Consider the following 13,075-nt stretch of genomic DNA (forward strand, 5'->3'; position numbering starts at 1 on the left):
GCACAGGAAAAGGATTATTCCGTAATCATTGTATCTCTTATATACAGCGCCCCCTGGTGGTCACTAAACATCTCTTACAGATTGACTGCACCAAGCATCGCTGCGTGGACGAGAGCGAGGGGCGACTGTGGGCCGAGAGCCGGGGCTTCCTGTACTACGAGACGTCTGCGCAGAGCGGGGAAGGAATCAACGAGATGTTCCAGGTAACGACCGACTAAGATAGTAAAAGGTCCTGAGCTGCAGAACTGAGTGCGTTACATAGGACTGCAGGTAACATCTGTACTCAGAGAGATATCACTGTTATCTGTGGTGTTACATAGGACTGCAGGTCACATCTATACATTATCTGTACTCAGAGAGTTATCACTGTTATCTGTAGTGTTACATAGGACTGCAGGTCACATCTATACATTATCTGTACTCAGAGAGTTATCACTGTTATCTGTGGTGTTACATAGGACTGCAGGTCACATCTATACATTATCTGTACTCAGAGAGTTATCACTGTTATCTGTGGTGTTACATAGGACTGCAGGTCACATCTATACATTATCTGTACTCAGAGAGTTATCACTGTGTTATCTGTGGTGTTACATAGGACTGCAGGTCACATCTATACATTATCTGTACTCAGAGAGTTATCACTGTGTTATCTGTGGTGTTACATAGGACTGCAGGTCACATCTATACATTATCTGTACTCAGAGAGTTATCACTGTTATCTGTGGTGTTACATAGGACTGCAGGTCACATCTATACATTATCTGTACTCAGAGAGTTATCACTGTGTTATCTGTGGTGTTACATAGGACTGCAGGTCACATATATACATTATCTGTACTCAGAGTTATCACTGTGTTATCTGTGGTGTTACATAGGACTGCAGGTCACATCTATACATTATCTGTACTCAGAGAGTTATCACTGTGTTATCTGTGGTGTTACATAGGACTGCAGGTCACATCTATACATTATCTGTACTCAGAGAGTTATCGCTGTTATCTGTGGTGTTACATAGGACTGCAGGTCACATCTATACATTATCTGTACTCAGAGAGTTATCACTGTTATCTGTGGTGTTACATAGGACTGCAGGTCACATCTATACATTATCTGTACTCAGAGAGTTATCACTGTTATCTGTGGTGTTACATAGGACTGCAGGTCACATCTATACATTATCTGTACTCAGAGAGTTATCATTGTTATCTGTGGTGTTACATAGGACTGCAGGTCACATCTATACATTATCTGTACTCAGAGAGTTATCACTGTGTTATCTGTGGTGTTACATAGGACTGCAGGTCACATCTATACATTATCTGTACTCAGAGAGTTATCACTGTGTTATCTGTGGTGTTACATAGGACTGCAGGTCACATCTATACATTATCTGTACTCAGAGAGTTATCACTGTGTTATCTGTGGTGTTACATAGGACTGCAGGTCACATCTATACATTATCTGTACTCAGAGACTTATCACTGTTATCTGTGGTGTTACATAGGACTGCAGGTCACATCTATACATTATCTGTACTCAGAGACTTATCACTGTTATCTGTGGTGTTACATAGGACTGCAGGTCACATCTATACATTATCTGTACTCAGAGAGTTATCACTGTTATCTGTGGTGTTACATAGGACTGCAGGTCACATCTATACATTATCTGTACTCAGAGTTATCACTGTGTTATCTGTGGTGTTACATAGGACTGCAGGTCACATCTATACATTATCTGTACTCAGAGAGTTATCACTGTGTTATCTGTGGTGTTACATAGGACTGCAGGTCACATCTATACATTATCTGTACTCAGAGAGTTATCACTGTTATCTGTGGTGTTACATAGGACTGCAGGTCACATCTATACATTATCTGTACTCAGAGAGTTATCACTGTGTTATATGTGGTGTTACATAGGACTGCAGGTCACATCTATACATTATCTGTACTCAGAGAGTTATCACTGTTATCTGTGGTGTTACATAGGACTGCAGGTCACATCTATACATTATCTGTACTCAGAGAGTTATCACTGTGTTATCTGTGGTGTTACATAGGACTGCAGGTCACATCTATACATTATCTGTACTCAGAGAGTTATCACTGTTATCTGTGGTGTTACATAGGACTGCAGGTCACATCTATACATTATCTGTACTCAGAGAGTTATCATTGTGTTATCTGTGGTGTTACATAGGACTGCAGGTCACATCTACTACATTATCTATACTCAGAGAGTTATCACTGTGTTATCTGTGGTGTTACATAGGACTGCAGGTCACATCTATACATTATCTGTACTCAGAGAGTTATCACTGTTATCTGTGGTGTTACATAGGACTGCAGGTCACATCTATACATTATCTGTACTCAGAAAGTTATCACTGTTATCTGTGGTGTTACATAGGACTGCAGGTCACATCTACTACATTATCTGTACTCAGAGAGTTATCACTGTGTTATCTGTGGTGTTACATAGGACTGCAGGTCACATCTACTACATCATCTGTACTCAGAGAGTTATCACTGTGTTATCTGTGGTGTTACATAGGACTGCAGGTCACATCTATACATTATCTGTGCTCAGAGAGTTATCACTGTTATCTGTGGTGTTACATAGGACTGCAGGTCACATCTATACATTATCTGTACTCAGAGAGTTATCACTGTTATCTGTGGTGTTACATAGGACTGCAGGTCACATCTATACATTATATGTACTCAGAGAGTTATCACTGTTATCTGTGGTGTTACATAGGACTGCAGGTCACATCTACTACATTATCTGTACTCAGAGAGTTATCACTGTTATCTGTGGTGTTACATAGGACTGCAGGTCACATCTATACATTATCTGTACTCAGAGAGTTATCACTGTTATCTGTGGTGTTACATAGGACTGCAGGTCACATCTATACATTATATGTACTCAGAGAGTTATCACTGTTATCTGTGGTGTTACATAGGACTGCAGGTCACATCTATACATTATCTGTACTCAGAGAGTTATCACTGTTATCTGTGGTGTTACATAGGACTGCAGGTCACATCTATACATTATCTGTACTCAGAGAGTTATCACTGTGTTATCTGTGGTGTTACATAGGACTGCAGGTCACATCTATACATTATCTGTACTCAGAGAGTTATCACTGTGTTATCTGTGGTGTTACATAGGACTGCTGGAAACCCATTTGCCTTCTCTTGACTATATAAAATATGCTAAAGCTTCTGTCCAGTAATAACCCAGCTTTCCCCTGTATGTGATCAGTTCTCTGTAATGTCTTCAGGCTTTTTACTCGTCCATCGTGGACTTATGTGACAATGGTGGGAAGAAGCCCATGTCCTCCATTACTATCGGCTTCACCAAAGAGCAGGCAGATTCTATTCGTCGGATTCGGAACAGCAAGGACAGCTGGGACATGTTAGGGGTGAAGCCCGGGGCCACCAGGTAAACACCGGATTGTCCTGAGGGTGATCAGGGTGAGAGTAATACATGTAAGGACTCCTGTCCTGTTATAAGCTAATAAACCACTGATAAACAGTGTGATGTCATCAGGGAGTATAGGTAGGTTATAAGATATGACCTAACTATAAAACCATTTACTGCTCTAGACCACCAGGGACCTAACAAGAAAACCATTTACTACTCTAGACCACCAGGGATATTACTATAAAACCATTTACTACTCTAGACCACCAGGGATATTACTATAAAACCATTTACTGCTCTAGACCACCAGGGATATTACTATAAAACCATTTACTGCTCTAGACCACCAGGGACCTAACAAGAAAACCATTTACTACTCTAGACCACCAGGGATATTACTATAAAACCATTTACTACTCTAGACCACCAGGGATATTACTATAAAACCATTTACTGCTCTAGACCACCAGGGATATTACTATAAAACCGTTTACTACTCTAGACCACCAGGGATATTACTATAAAACCATTTACTACTCTAGACCACCAGGGATATTACTATAAAACCATTTACTGCTCTAGACCACCAGGGATCTAACAATAAAACCATTTACTACTCTAGACCACCAGGGATATTACTATAAAACCATTTACTGCTCTAGACCACCAGGGATATTACTATAAAACCATTTACTACTCTAGACCACCAGGGATATTACTATAAAACCATTTACTGCTCTAGACCACCAGGGATATTACTATAAAACCATTTACTACTCTAGACCACCAGGGATATTACTATAAAACCATTTACTACTCTAGACCACCAGGGATATTACTATAAAACCATTTACTGCTCTAGACCACCAGGGATATTACTATAAAACCATTTACTGCTCTAGACCACCAGGGATATTACTATAAAACCATTTACTACTCTAGACCACCAGGGATATTACTATAAAACCATTTACTACTCTAGACCACCAGGGATCTAACTATAAAACCATTTACTACTCTAGACCACCAGGGATCTAACTATAAAACCATTTACTACTCTAGACCACCAGGGATATTACTATAAAACCATTTATTGCCCTAAGCCATCAGGGATCTAACCATAAAACCATTAACTTCTTTAGACCACCAGGGACTTAAAGGGGTACTCCGTCCCTAAGACATCTTATCCCCTATCCATAGGGGATAAGATGTCTGACCGCGGGGGTCCCGCCGCTGGGGACCCCCGCAATCTTGCATTCAGCACCCACCTCTTTGAGCTGCATGCCGCGCTGCCAGCTCACAAACTGCCGGGTGCTGTCACGCCCCCTCCGCACTGCATTCGCCAGTGTTATACGGACACTATGTGGCGGTACTATCTTGGTGTATTATGACAGTATTATTTGTACACTCAATGCCTTATTGTGGATTAACTATATTCTGTAAATTATTATTATTATTTTTATTAAATATATATATTTTTTTTAATTATTATTTATTGTTTTATTTATTTTTCTCCTTGTAGGGAAGAAGTAAACAAAGCCTATCGAAAACTCGCCGTGCTCCTTCACCCGGACAAGTGTGTGGCCCCAGGTAGTGAAGACGCCTTTAAGGCTGTTGTAAATGCCCGGACGGCGTTACTGAAGAACATAAAATAGCGAGTGTAGATACGGCTTATGGTCACCCTGGCCACACCCAATCCCCCCCCACCCCCTTCCCCACGCGCCCAGCACCAAAAGATTGTACCGGGGACTCTGTCACCCCACTGCATGCGGACGCAATGTGGACACTTTCCATTGGTATCTATGCACAGGCAGAGCCCGGCTTAGCTCCTCGGGGGCGGGTCTAGCCGTATAAGCACAACCGCGTTGCGTGGTTCCGGTTCTTTCTGTTATCAGCCCCTGTTGTATTAGTTGTTGGTGTTAAAGGGGTTATCCAGGAAAAAAACTTTTGTTTTTTTATATATAAATCAACTGGCTCCAGAAATCAACTGGCTCCTTTCAATAATTATCAGCTGCTGAAGTTGAGTTGTTGTTTTCTGTCTAAGTGCTCTCTGCTGACATCTCTGCTTGTCTCGGGAACTACACAGAGTAGAAGAGGTTTGCTATGGGGATTTGCTTCTAAACTGGGCGGTTCCCGAGACAGGTGTCATCAGAGAGAACTTGGACAGAAAAGAACAACTCAACTTCAGAAGCTCATAAGTACTGAAAGGATTAAGATTTTTTTTATAGAAGTAATTTACAAATCTGTTTAGCTTTCTGGAGCCAGTTGAGATATATATATATATATATATATATATATATATATATATATATATATATATATATATATATATATATATATATAAGTTTTTTCCTGGATAACCCCTTTAAGTGTTGAGTGTTGGGTTTCTGCTACACAAGGGGGTGAATAGTTTCAGATGTGTCATATGACTTGACCTATAGGGGGCAGTGTATCATACCTGGTCTGTAGAGCAGTGTTTCCCTACCAGTTTGCCTCCAGCTGTTGCAAAACTACAACTCCCAGCATGCCCGGACAGCCTTTGGCTGTCCGGGCATGCTGGAAGTTGTAGTTTTGCAACAGCTGGAGGCACCCTGGTTGGGAAACACTGCTGTAGAGGTTGCAGAACACTGCCACCTAGCTTCCATGTTACCATGAAATGTGACCAAGTCTTTGAATACCATTTAACTAGATCTGAAAGCACATTACAAAAAATTTATTTCTCGCTATGCAAAGAACATGGGGCCAAGTCTGTGTCCGAATCTGGAAATATGGATTGTCCGAAATATTATATTAAATTATAACATTAAAATTGGCAGCTATGGTGTAACCGGAGCCCATTAACAAGCTGCTGGGTCTGTCATTATATTATCCATATGTGTCTCTGTTTAGAACAAGCTGTGGGGCTGGTTGGCAGAGCTGTACTCACTATTCTGCTGGTGAGGTCACTGTGTACATACATTACATTACTTATCCTGTACTGATCCTGAGTTATATCCTGTATTATACTCCAGAGCTGTACTCACTATTCTGCTGGTGAGGTCACTGTGCACATACATTACATTACTTATCCTGTACTGATCCTGAGTTATATCCTGTATTATACACCAGAGCTGTACTCATTATTCTGCTGGTGAGGTCACTGTGTATATACATTACTTATCCTGTACTGATCCTGAGTTATATTCTGTATTATACCCCTGAGCTGTACTCACTATTCTGCTGGTGAGGTCACTGTGTACATACATTACATTACTTATCCTATACTGATCCTGAGTTATATCCTGTATTATACTCCAGAGCTGTACTCACTATTCTGCTGGTGAGATCACTGTGTACATACATTACATTACTTATCCTGTACTGATCCTGAGTTATATCCTGTATTATACTCCAGAGCTGTACTCACTATTCTGCTGGTGGGGTCACTATGTACATACATTACATTACTTATCCTGCACTGATCCTGAGTTATATCCTGTATTATACCCCAGAGCTGTACTCACTATTCTGCTGGTGAGGTCACGGTGTACATACATTACATTACTTATCCTGTACTGATCCTGAGTTATATCCTGTATTATACTCCAGAGCTGCACTCACTATTCTGCTGGTGAGGTCACTGTGCACATACATTACATTACTTATGATTTACTGATCCCTGAGTTATATCCTGTATTATACTCCAGAGCTGTACTCACTATTCTGCTGGTGAGGTCACTGTGTACATACATTACATTACTTATCCTGTACTGATCCTGAGTTATATCCTGTATTATACTCCAGAGCTGTACTCACTATTCTGCTGGTGAGGTCACTGTGTACATACATTACATTACTTATCCTGTACTGATCCTGAGTTATATCCTGTATTATACTCCAGAGCTGTACTCACTATTCTGCTGGTGAGGTCACTGTGTACATACATTACATTACTTATCCTGTACTGATCCTGAGTTATATCCTGTATTATACCCCAGAGCTGTACTCACTATTCTGCTGGTGAGGTCACTGTGTACATACATTACATTACTTATCCTGTACTGATCCTGAGTTATATCCTGTATTATACTCCAGAGCTGTACTCACTATTCTGCTGGTGAGATCACTGTGTACATACATTACATTACTTATCCTGTACTGATCCTGAGTTATATCCTGTATTATACTCCAGACCTGTACTCACTATTCTGCTGGTGGAGTCACTGTGTACATATATTACATTACTTATCCTGTACTGATCCTGAGTTATATCCTGTATTATACTCCAGAGCTGCACTCACTATTCTGCTGGTGAGGTCACTGTGTACATACATTACATTACTTATCCTGTACTGATCCTGAGTTATATCCTGTATTATACTCCAGAGCTGTACTCACTATTCTGCTGGTGAGGTCACTGTGTACATACATTACATTACTTATCCTGTACTGATCCTGAGTTATATCCTGTATTATACTCCAGAGCTGCACTCACTATTCTGCTGGTGAGGTCACTGTGTACATACATTACATTACTTATCCTGTACTGATCCTGAGTTATATCCTGTATTATACTCCAGACCTGTACTCACTATTCTGCTGGTGGAGTCACTGTGTACATATATTACATTACTTATCCTGTACTGATCCTGAGTTATATCCTGTATTATACTCCAGAGCTGCACTCACTATTCTGCTGGTGAGGTCACTGTGTACATACATTACATTACTTATCCTGTACTGATCCTGAGTTATATCCTGTATTATACTCCAGAGCTGTACTCACTATTCTGCTGGTGAGGTCACTGTGTACATACATTACATTACTTATCCTGTACTGATCCTGAGTTATATCCTGTATTATACTCCAGAGCTGTACTCACTATTCTGCTGGTGAGGTCACTGTGTACATACATTACATTACTTATCCTGTACTGATCCTGAGTTATATCCTGTATTATACTCCAGAGCTGTACTCACTATTCTGCTGGTGAGGTCACTGTGTACATACATTACATTACTTATCCTGTACTGATCCTGAGTTATATCCTGTATTATACTCCAGAGCTGCACTCACTATTCTGCACTCACTTATGGTCAGACACCCACTAGCAGCCGCACTTTTATAATACAGAGGTCAGTCCCTTGACTTCCAAGAATGCAGATCTCTAGGACCAGCTCTGTGCAGTCCCTGATGAAGCAGGGGGTTCTGGGAGATTTCAGCCCTGAGGTCTGTGAATTCAGCTCTGGATTATAATACTCAACATCATTACAAGTGATAACCTAAGGTCAATATTAATTACAATGTTCCTGACCGGCAGTATATGTGGGGAAGGGGGGGGGGTCTCTAAATTCTAGCAGATGGTGTATGGAAATTAGGATGCCAAACCACACCCACTTTTCTATTAATATGTAAATTAGTCCTATGGAAAATGTCAGTCATAGGTTTGGCCTTGGAGGAGGTCATGTAAGCATTTTGTTATTAGGCTACATGCACACCACGTTTTCCCTACTTTTTGAACCGTATACGGCTGGGGAGAGGGGGGGGGCGGAGACTCGGGGGCGGGGCAACTGCACGCTGCCGTATGCGGTCCCCTATCTAATGTATTTCAATGAGCGACCGGAGTGAAACGCTGCCTCCGGTCGGCTCCGTTTTGCCCCGTATACGGTTTCCCGACCAGACCTACAAACGCTGTCGACAGCCGTATACGGGGCAAAACGGAGCCGACCGGAGGCAGCGTTTCATTCCGGTCGCTCATTGAAATACGTTAGATAGGGGACTGCATGCGGTTGCCCCGCCCCCGACTCTCCGCCCCCTCTCCCCAGCCGTATACGGTTCAAAACGTAGGGAAAACGTGGTGTGCATGTAGCTTTATTTGTTATTATATCTATTATAATGGAGGTTTATGTTTATTTAGCAAATATATATATGTGTGTGTGTGTGTGTATATATATGTGTGTGTGTGTGTATATATATATGTGTGTGTGTGTGTATATATATATATATATATATATATATATATATATATATATATATATATATATATAGTTTATGTTCTATTATAATGGAGTTTAAAGTTTTATATATATTTATTTTCTATAATAATGGAGATTTATGATATATATAATATTTATGTTCTGTTATAGTGGAGGTTTATGTTATATATATATATATAGGCCCTGATTTACTTAAAGGGGTACTCTGGCCCTAAGACATCTTATCCCCTATCCAAAGGATAGGGGATAAGATGTCTGATAGACGTTGGGGACCCCCCACAATCTCTCATTCCGCACCCACCTTTGTGAGCTCTCCGCAACGTTGGAGGCTCCAAGTGTGAAGCGTTACGACCACGGAGTATCCTGACGTCACGACTCCGCCCCCGTGTGATGTTACGCCCCGCCCCCTCAATGCAAGTCTATGGGAGGGGGCACGCCCCCTCCCATAGACTTGCATTGAGAGGGCGGGGCGTGACATCACACAGGGGCGGAGTCGTGACGTCAGGATACTCCGTGGTCGTAACGCTTCACACTTGGAGCCTCCAGTGCCATCAAACCTCTTATCCCCTATCCTTCTGGCTAGGGGATAATATGTCTTAGGGCCGAAGTGTACCCCTTTAAGAGTGTTGGGTATTTTTCTTTGTTTTTTTTTTTTCTCCCAACAGATATTTTTCGACAGTATTTACTAATGTTTCTCTACAATTTGCACTTTTCCCCGCATTCAAATCCCCCAAATTTTCTGTGAAAACTTTAGTAAATATGTTGGAATTTTTTGGGAAATGTCAGGTACACGCCCCCTTTTGTCAGCCACGCCCCATTTCCCCGGTGACCATGCCCCTTTTTGGGGTTTTCTGAGTAAAATGAAGAGTTGGTCGGGTTTTTTTTCACACATATTCTGGTGCAGACACAATTTGTGGGTCTGGTTTACAATAGCAAATCATAGGCCATAATGTTTGTTATGTTATTTTGGATATATGTATATGTGTGTGTGTGTGTGTGTGTATATATATATATATAGCACATTTTAGATGTAAAGTTATAATTATACAATATATCATATTGATCACACCCACTTCCCTTATTATATTTATTGACAATGAAATATAATGAGCATTTACTTTGTATGGTTTGTTGCGATGTGGAAACCATCGTGAAGCATGATACCGGCTGTTGACGGATCTTATAACTTTTTTACCATTATATTATGTCGGAGCGGCTGAGATTATTAAAGGGGCACTCCTGTAGAAAACTTTTATTTTTTTTAAATCAACTGGTGCCAGAAAGTTAAAGGGGTTATCCAGGAAAAAACTTTTTATATATAGATATCAACCGGCTCCAGAAAGTTAAACAGATATGTAAATTACTTCTATTAAAAAATCTTAATCCTTTCAGTACTTATGAGCTTCTGAAGTTAAGGTTGTTCTTTTCTGTCTAAGTGCTCCCTGATGACACGTGTCTCGGGAACCGCCCAGTTTAGAGGCAAATCCCCATAGCAAACCTCTTCTAAACTGGACGGTTCCCGAGACAAGCAGAGATGTCAGCAGAGAGCACTTAGACAGAAAAGAACAACTCAACTTCAGAAGCACATAAGTACTGAGAGGATTAAGATTTTTTAATAGAAGTAATTTACAAATCTGTTTAACTTTCTGGAGCCAGTTGAGATTATTATAAATTTCCTGGATAACCCCTTTAAACAGATTTGTAAATTACTTCTATTAAAAAAAAAAATAATCTTAATCCTTCCAGTACTTTTTAGGGGCTGTATACTACAGAGGAAATACTTTTCTTTTTGGATTTCTCTTTTGTCTCGACCACAGTGCTCTCTGCTGACATCTCTGTCCATTTTAGGAACTGTCCAGAGCAGCACATGTTTTCTATGGGGATTTTTTGTCCTGCTCTGGACAGTTCCTAAAATGGACAGCAGAGGTCAGCACTGTGGTCGTGACATAAGAGAAAGCCAAAAAGAAAAGCATTTCCTCTGTAGTATAGAGCCCCTAAAAAGTACTGGAAGGATTAAGATTTTTTTTAATAGAAGTCATTTACAAATCTGTTTTAACTTTCTGGCACCAGTTGATCTAAAAAAAAAAAAAAAGTTTTCCACCGGAGTATCCCTTTAAATTTTTTTAGCAGAAATGTTCGATTTCCGCCCCAATACCTTCCAGACCTACATGCTGAGAGTTTCCACAGAATATATTTCTTTTATGAACGAACTTGAAATAAAAGGCAATAAAGATAAATGACCAGAGAGAATCTGGAGCCAGTGACAGACAGAATAGAATTCGGGATTCCCATTCACTGATCACTGACACCGACTGAGGAGCTTTTTTTCGGAGAGTCTTTGTTTCCTTTTCGTATAGACGTTTCTTTTTATTCTCTCCCCGAGTGCTGGATGTTTGTTTTTTTATTATTACATTTGTATTATCTTGTGTTGTGTTTTTACCTTCCATTAAATACTCGGGTTTTACATTTAGTCGTCTTATGTCTTTCTTAAAGGGGTATTCCGGCCATAGATATCTTATCCCCTATCCAAAGGATAGGGGGGTAAGATGTCTGGTCACGGGGGGGGGCGTGCCGCGGAAACCGCCGCAATCTTCGTGCTGCATCCGTGTTCTATGCCGGGCTGCTGCTCCAGTCTCGGAAACCGCGGTGTTTCTGGGACTAGAGACGTGACGCCACGCACGCCCCCTCAATTCAGGTCTCGTGACGTCTCGCCATGCCCCCTCCATTCATGTCTATGGGAGAGGGCGTGACTGCCGTCACGCCCTCTCCCATAGACATGAATGGAGGGGGCGTGGCGTGACGTCACATCTCCAGGCCCGGAAACACAGAGGTTTCCGGGACCGGAGCAGCAGCCCAGCATAGGATGTGGGTGCTGCACGGAGATCGGGGGGGGGTCCCGGCGGCAGGTCCCCTGCGATCGGACACCTTATCCCTTATCCTTTGGATAGGGTATAAGATGTCTATGGCCGGAATACGCCTTTAAGACTATTGAATTCACTGCGGCCGCTGGTTGGCTGAGCGCAGTATGACTCGCCGACCACCGGCAACCAGGAAGAGGATCGCGGCGGAGACCGGAGCCGTTTACCGGAGGCCCTGGGGGAGCCGAGGAAGGTATGTACATCTTTATTTTTTTACTGCCGGCAGTATGGGGGGACAATTTTTATATTCTGGAGTTCTCCTTTAAAACTGAGCTTGACGCGTTTCGGGTTGTCCAAGCTCACTTCATCACGCACTTTTAGGCGTTGTCTATATAACATCACCCCATGATGACCCCCATCACAGGATGACCCCGTGTATGGTACCAGATCTGCAGCTCCAGTTAATGTTTTGTTTTTGTAGCAATGGCGGCTGGCATGTATTGTAAATGTGGTTACACCAAGCACAGTACTCACAGCAGCTGTTTGCCCTCCTTTGGCAGCCTGTACAGGTAAGTGAAGCCTTGATACTAGGGTCTGAATTTAAGGGAGTTGTCCAGTATTAGAAAAACATTACATCGCCACACCTGTCTTCAGGTTGTGTCTGGTACTGCGCTTCAGCTCCATTAAAATTTCTGAGACTGAGCTGGAATACCGCATATCACTTTTGGACAGGTAGCGCAGTTTTTGAAAGAAAGCAGCCATGTTTTTCTAATCATGATGTAGCAGAGCTGAATGTGTCA

General features: G+C 41.6%; 1 protein-coding gene across 2 annotated transcripts in view; it reads left to right on the forward strand.

The window, feature by feature from the left end:
- The window catches only part of DNAJC27 (DnaJ heat shock protein family (Hsp40) member C27), a 45,280-nt gene extending 39,661 nt beyond the window's left edge, over positions 1-5,619 (forward strand). Inside the window, exons 6-8 of one of the 2 annotated variants that reach the window (XM_056563786.1) lie at positions 81-203; positions 3,299-3,459; positions 4,964-5,619. In XM_056563786.1, coding sequence (XP_056419761.1) covers positions 81-203; positions 3,299-3,459; positions 4,964-5,096 — 417 coding nt within the window. In that variant the 3' untranslated portion in view covers positions 5,097-5,619. The remainder of the gene's footprint in view (positions 1-80; positions 204-3,298; positions 3,460-4,963) is intronic. The other variant, XM_056563785.1, reaches the window with a different exon arrangement.
- The last annotated feature ends 7,456 nt before the right edge of the window (positions 5,620-13,075 follow it).

Source organism: Hyla sarda, chromosome 3 (assembly GCF_029499605.1).
Source record: "Hyla sarda isolate aHylSar1 chromosome 3, aHylSar1.hap1, whole genome shotgun sequence".
NCBI lineage: Eukaryota > Metazoa > Chordata > Amphibia > Anura > Hylidae > Hyla > Hyla sarda.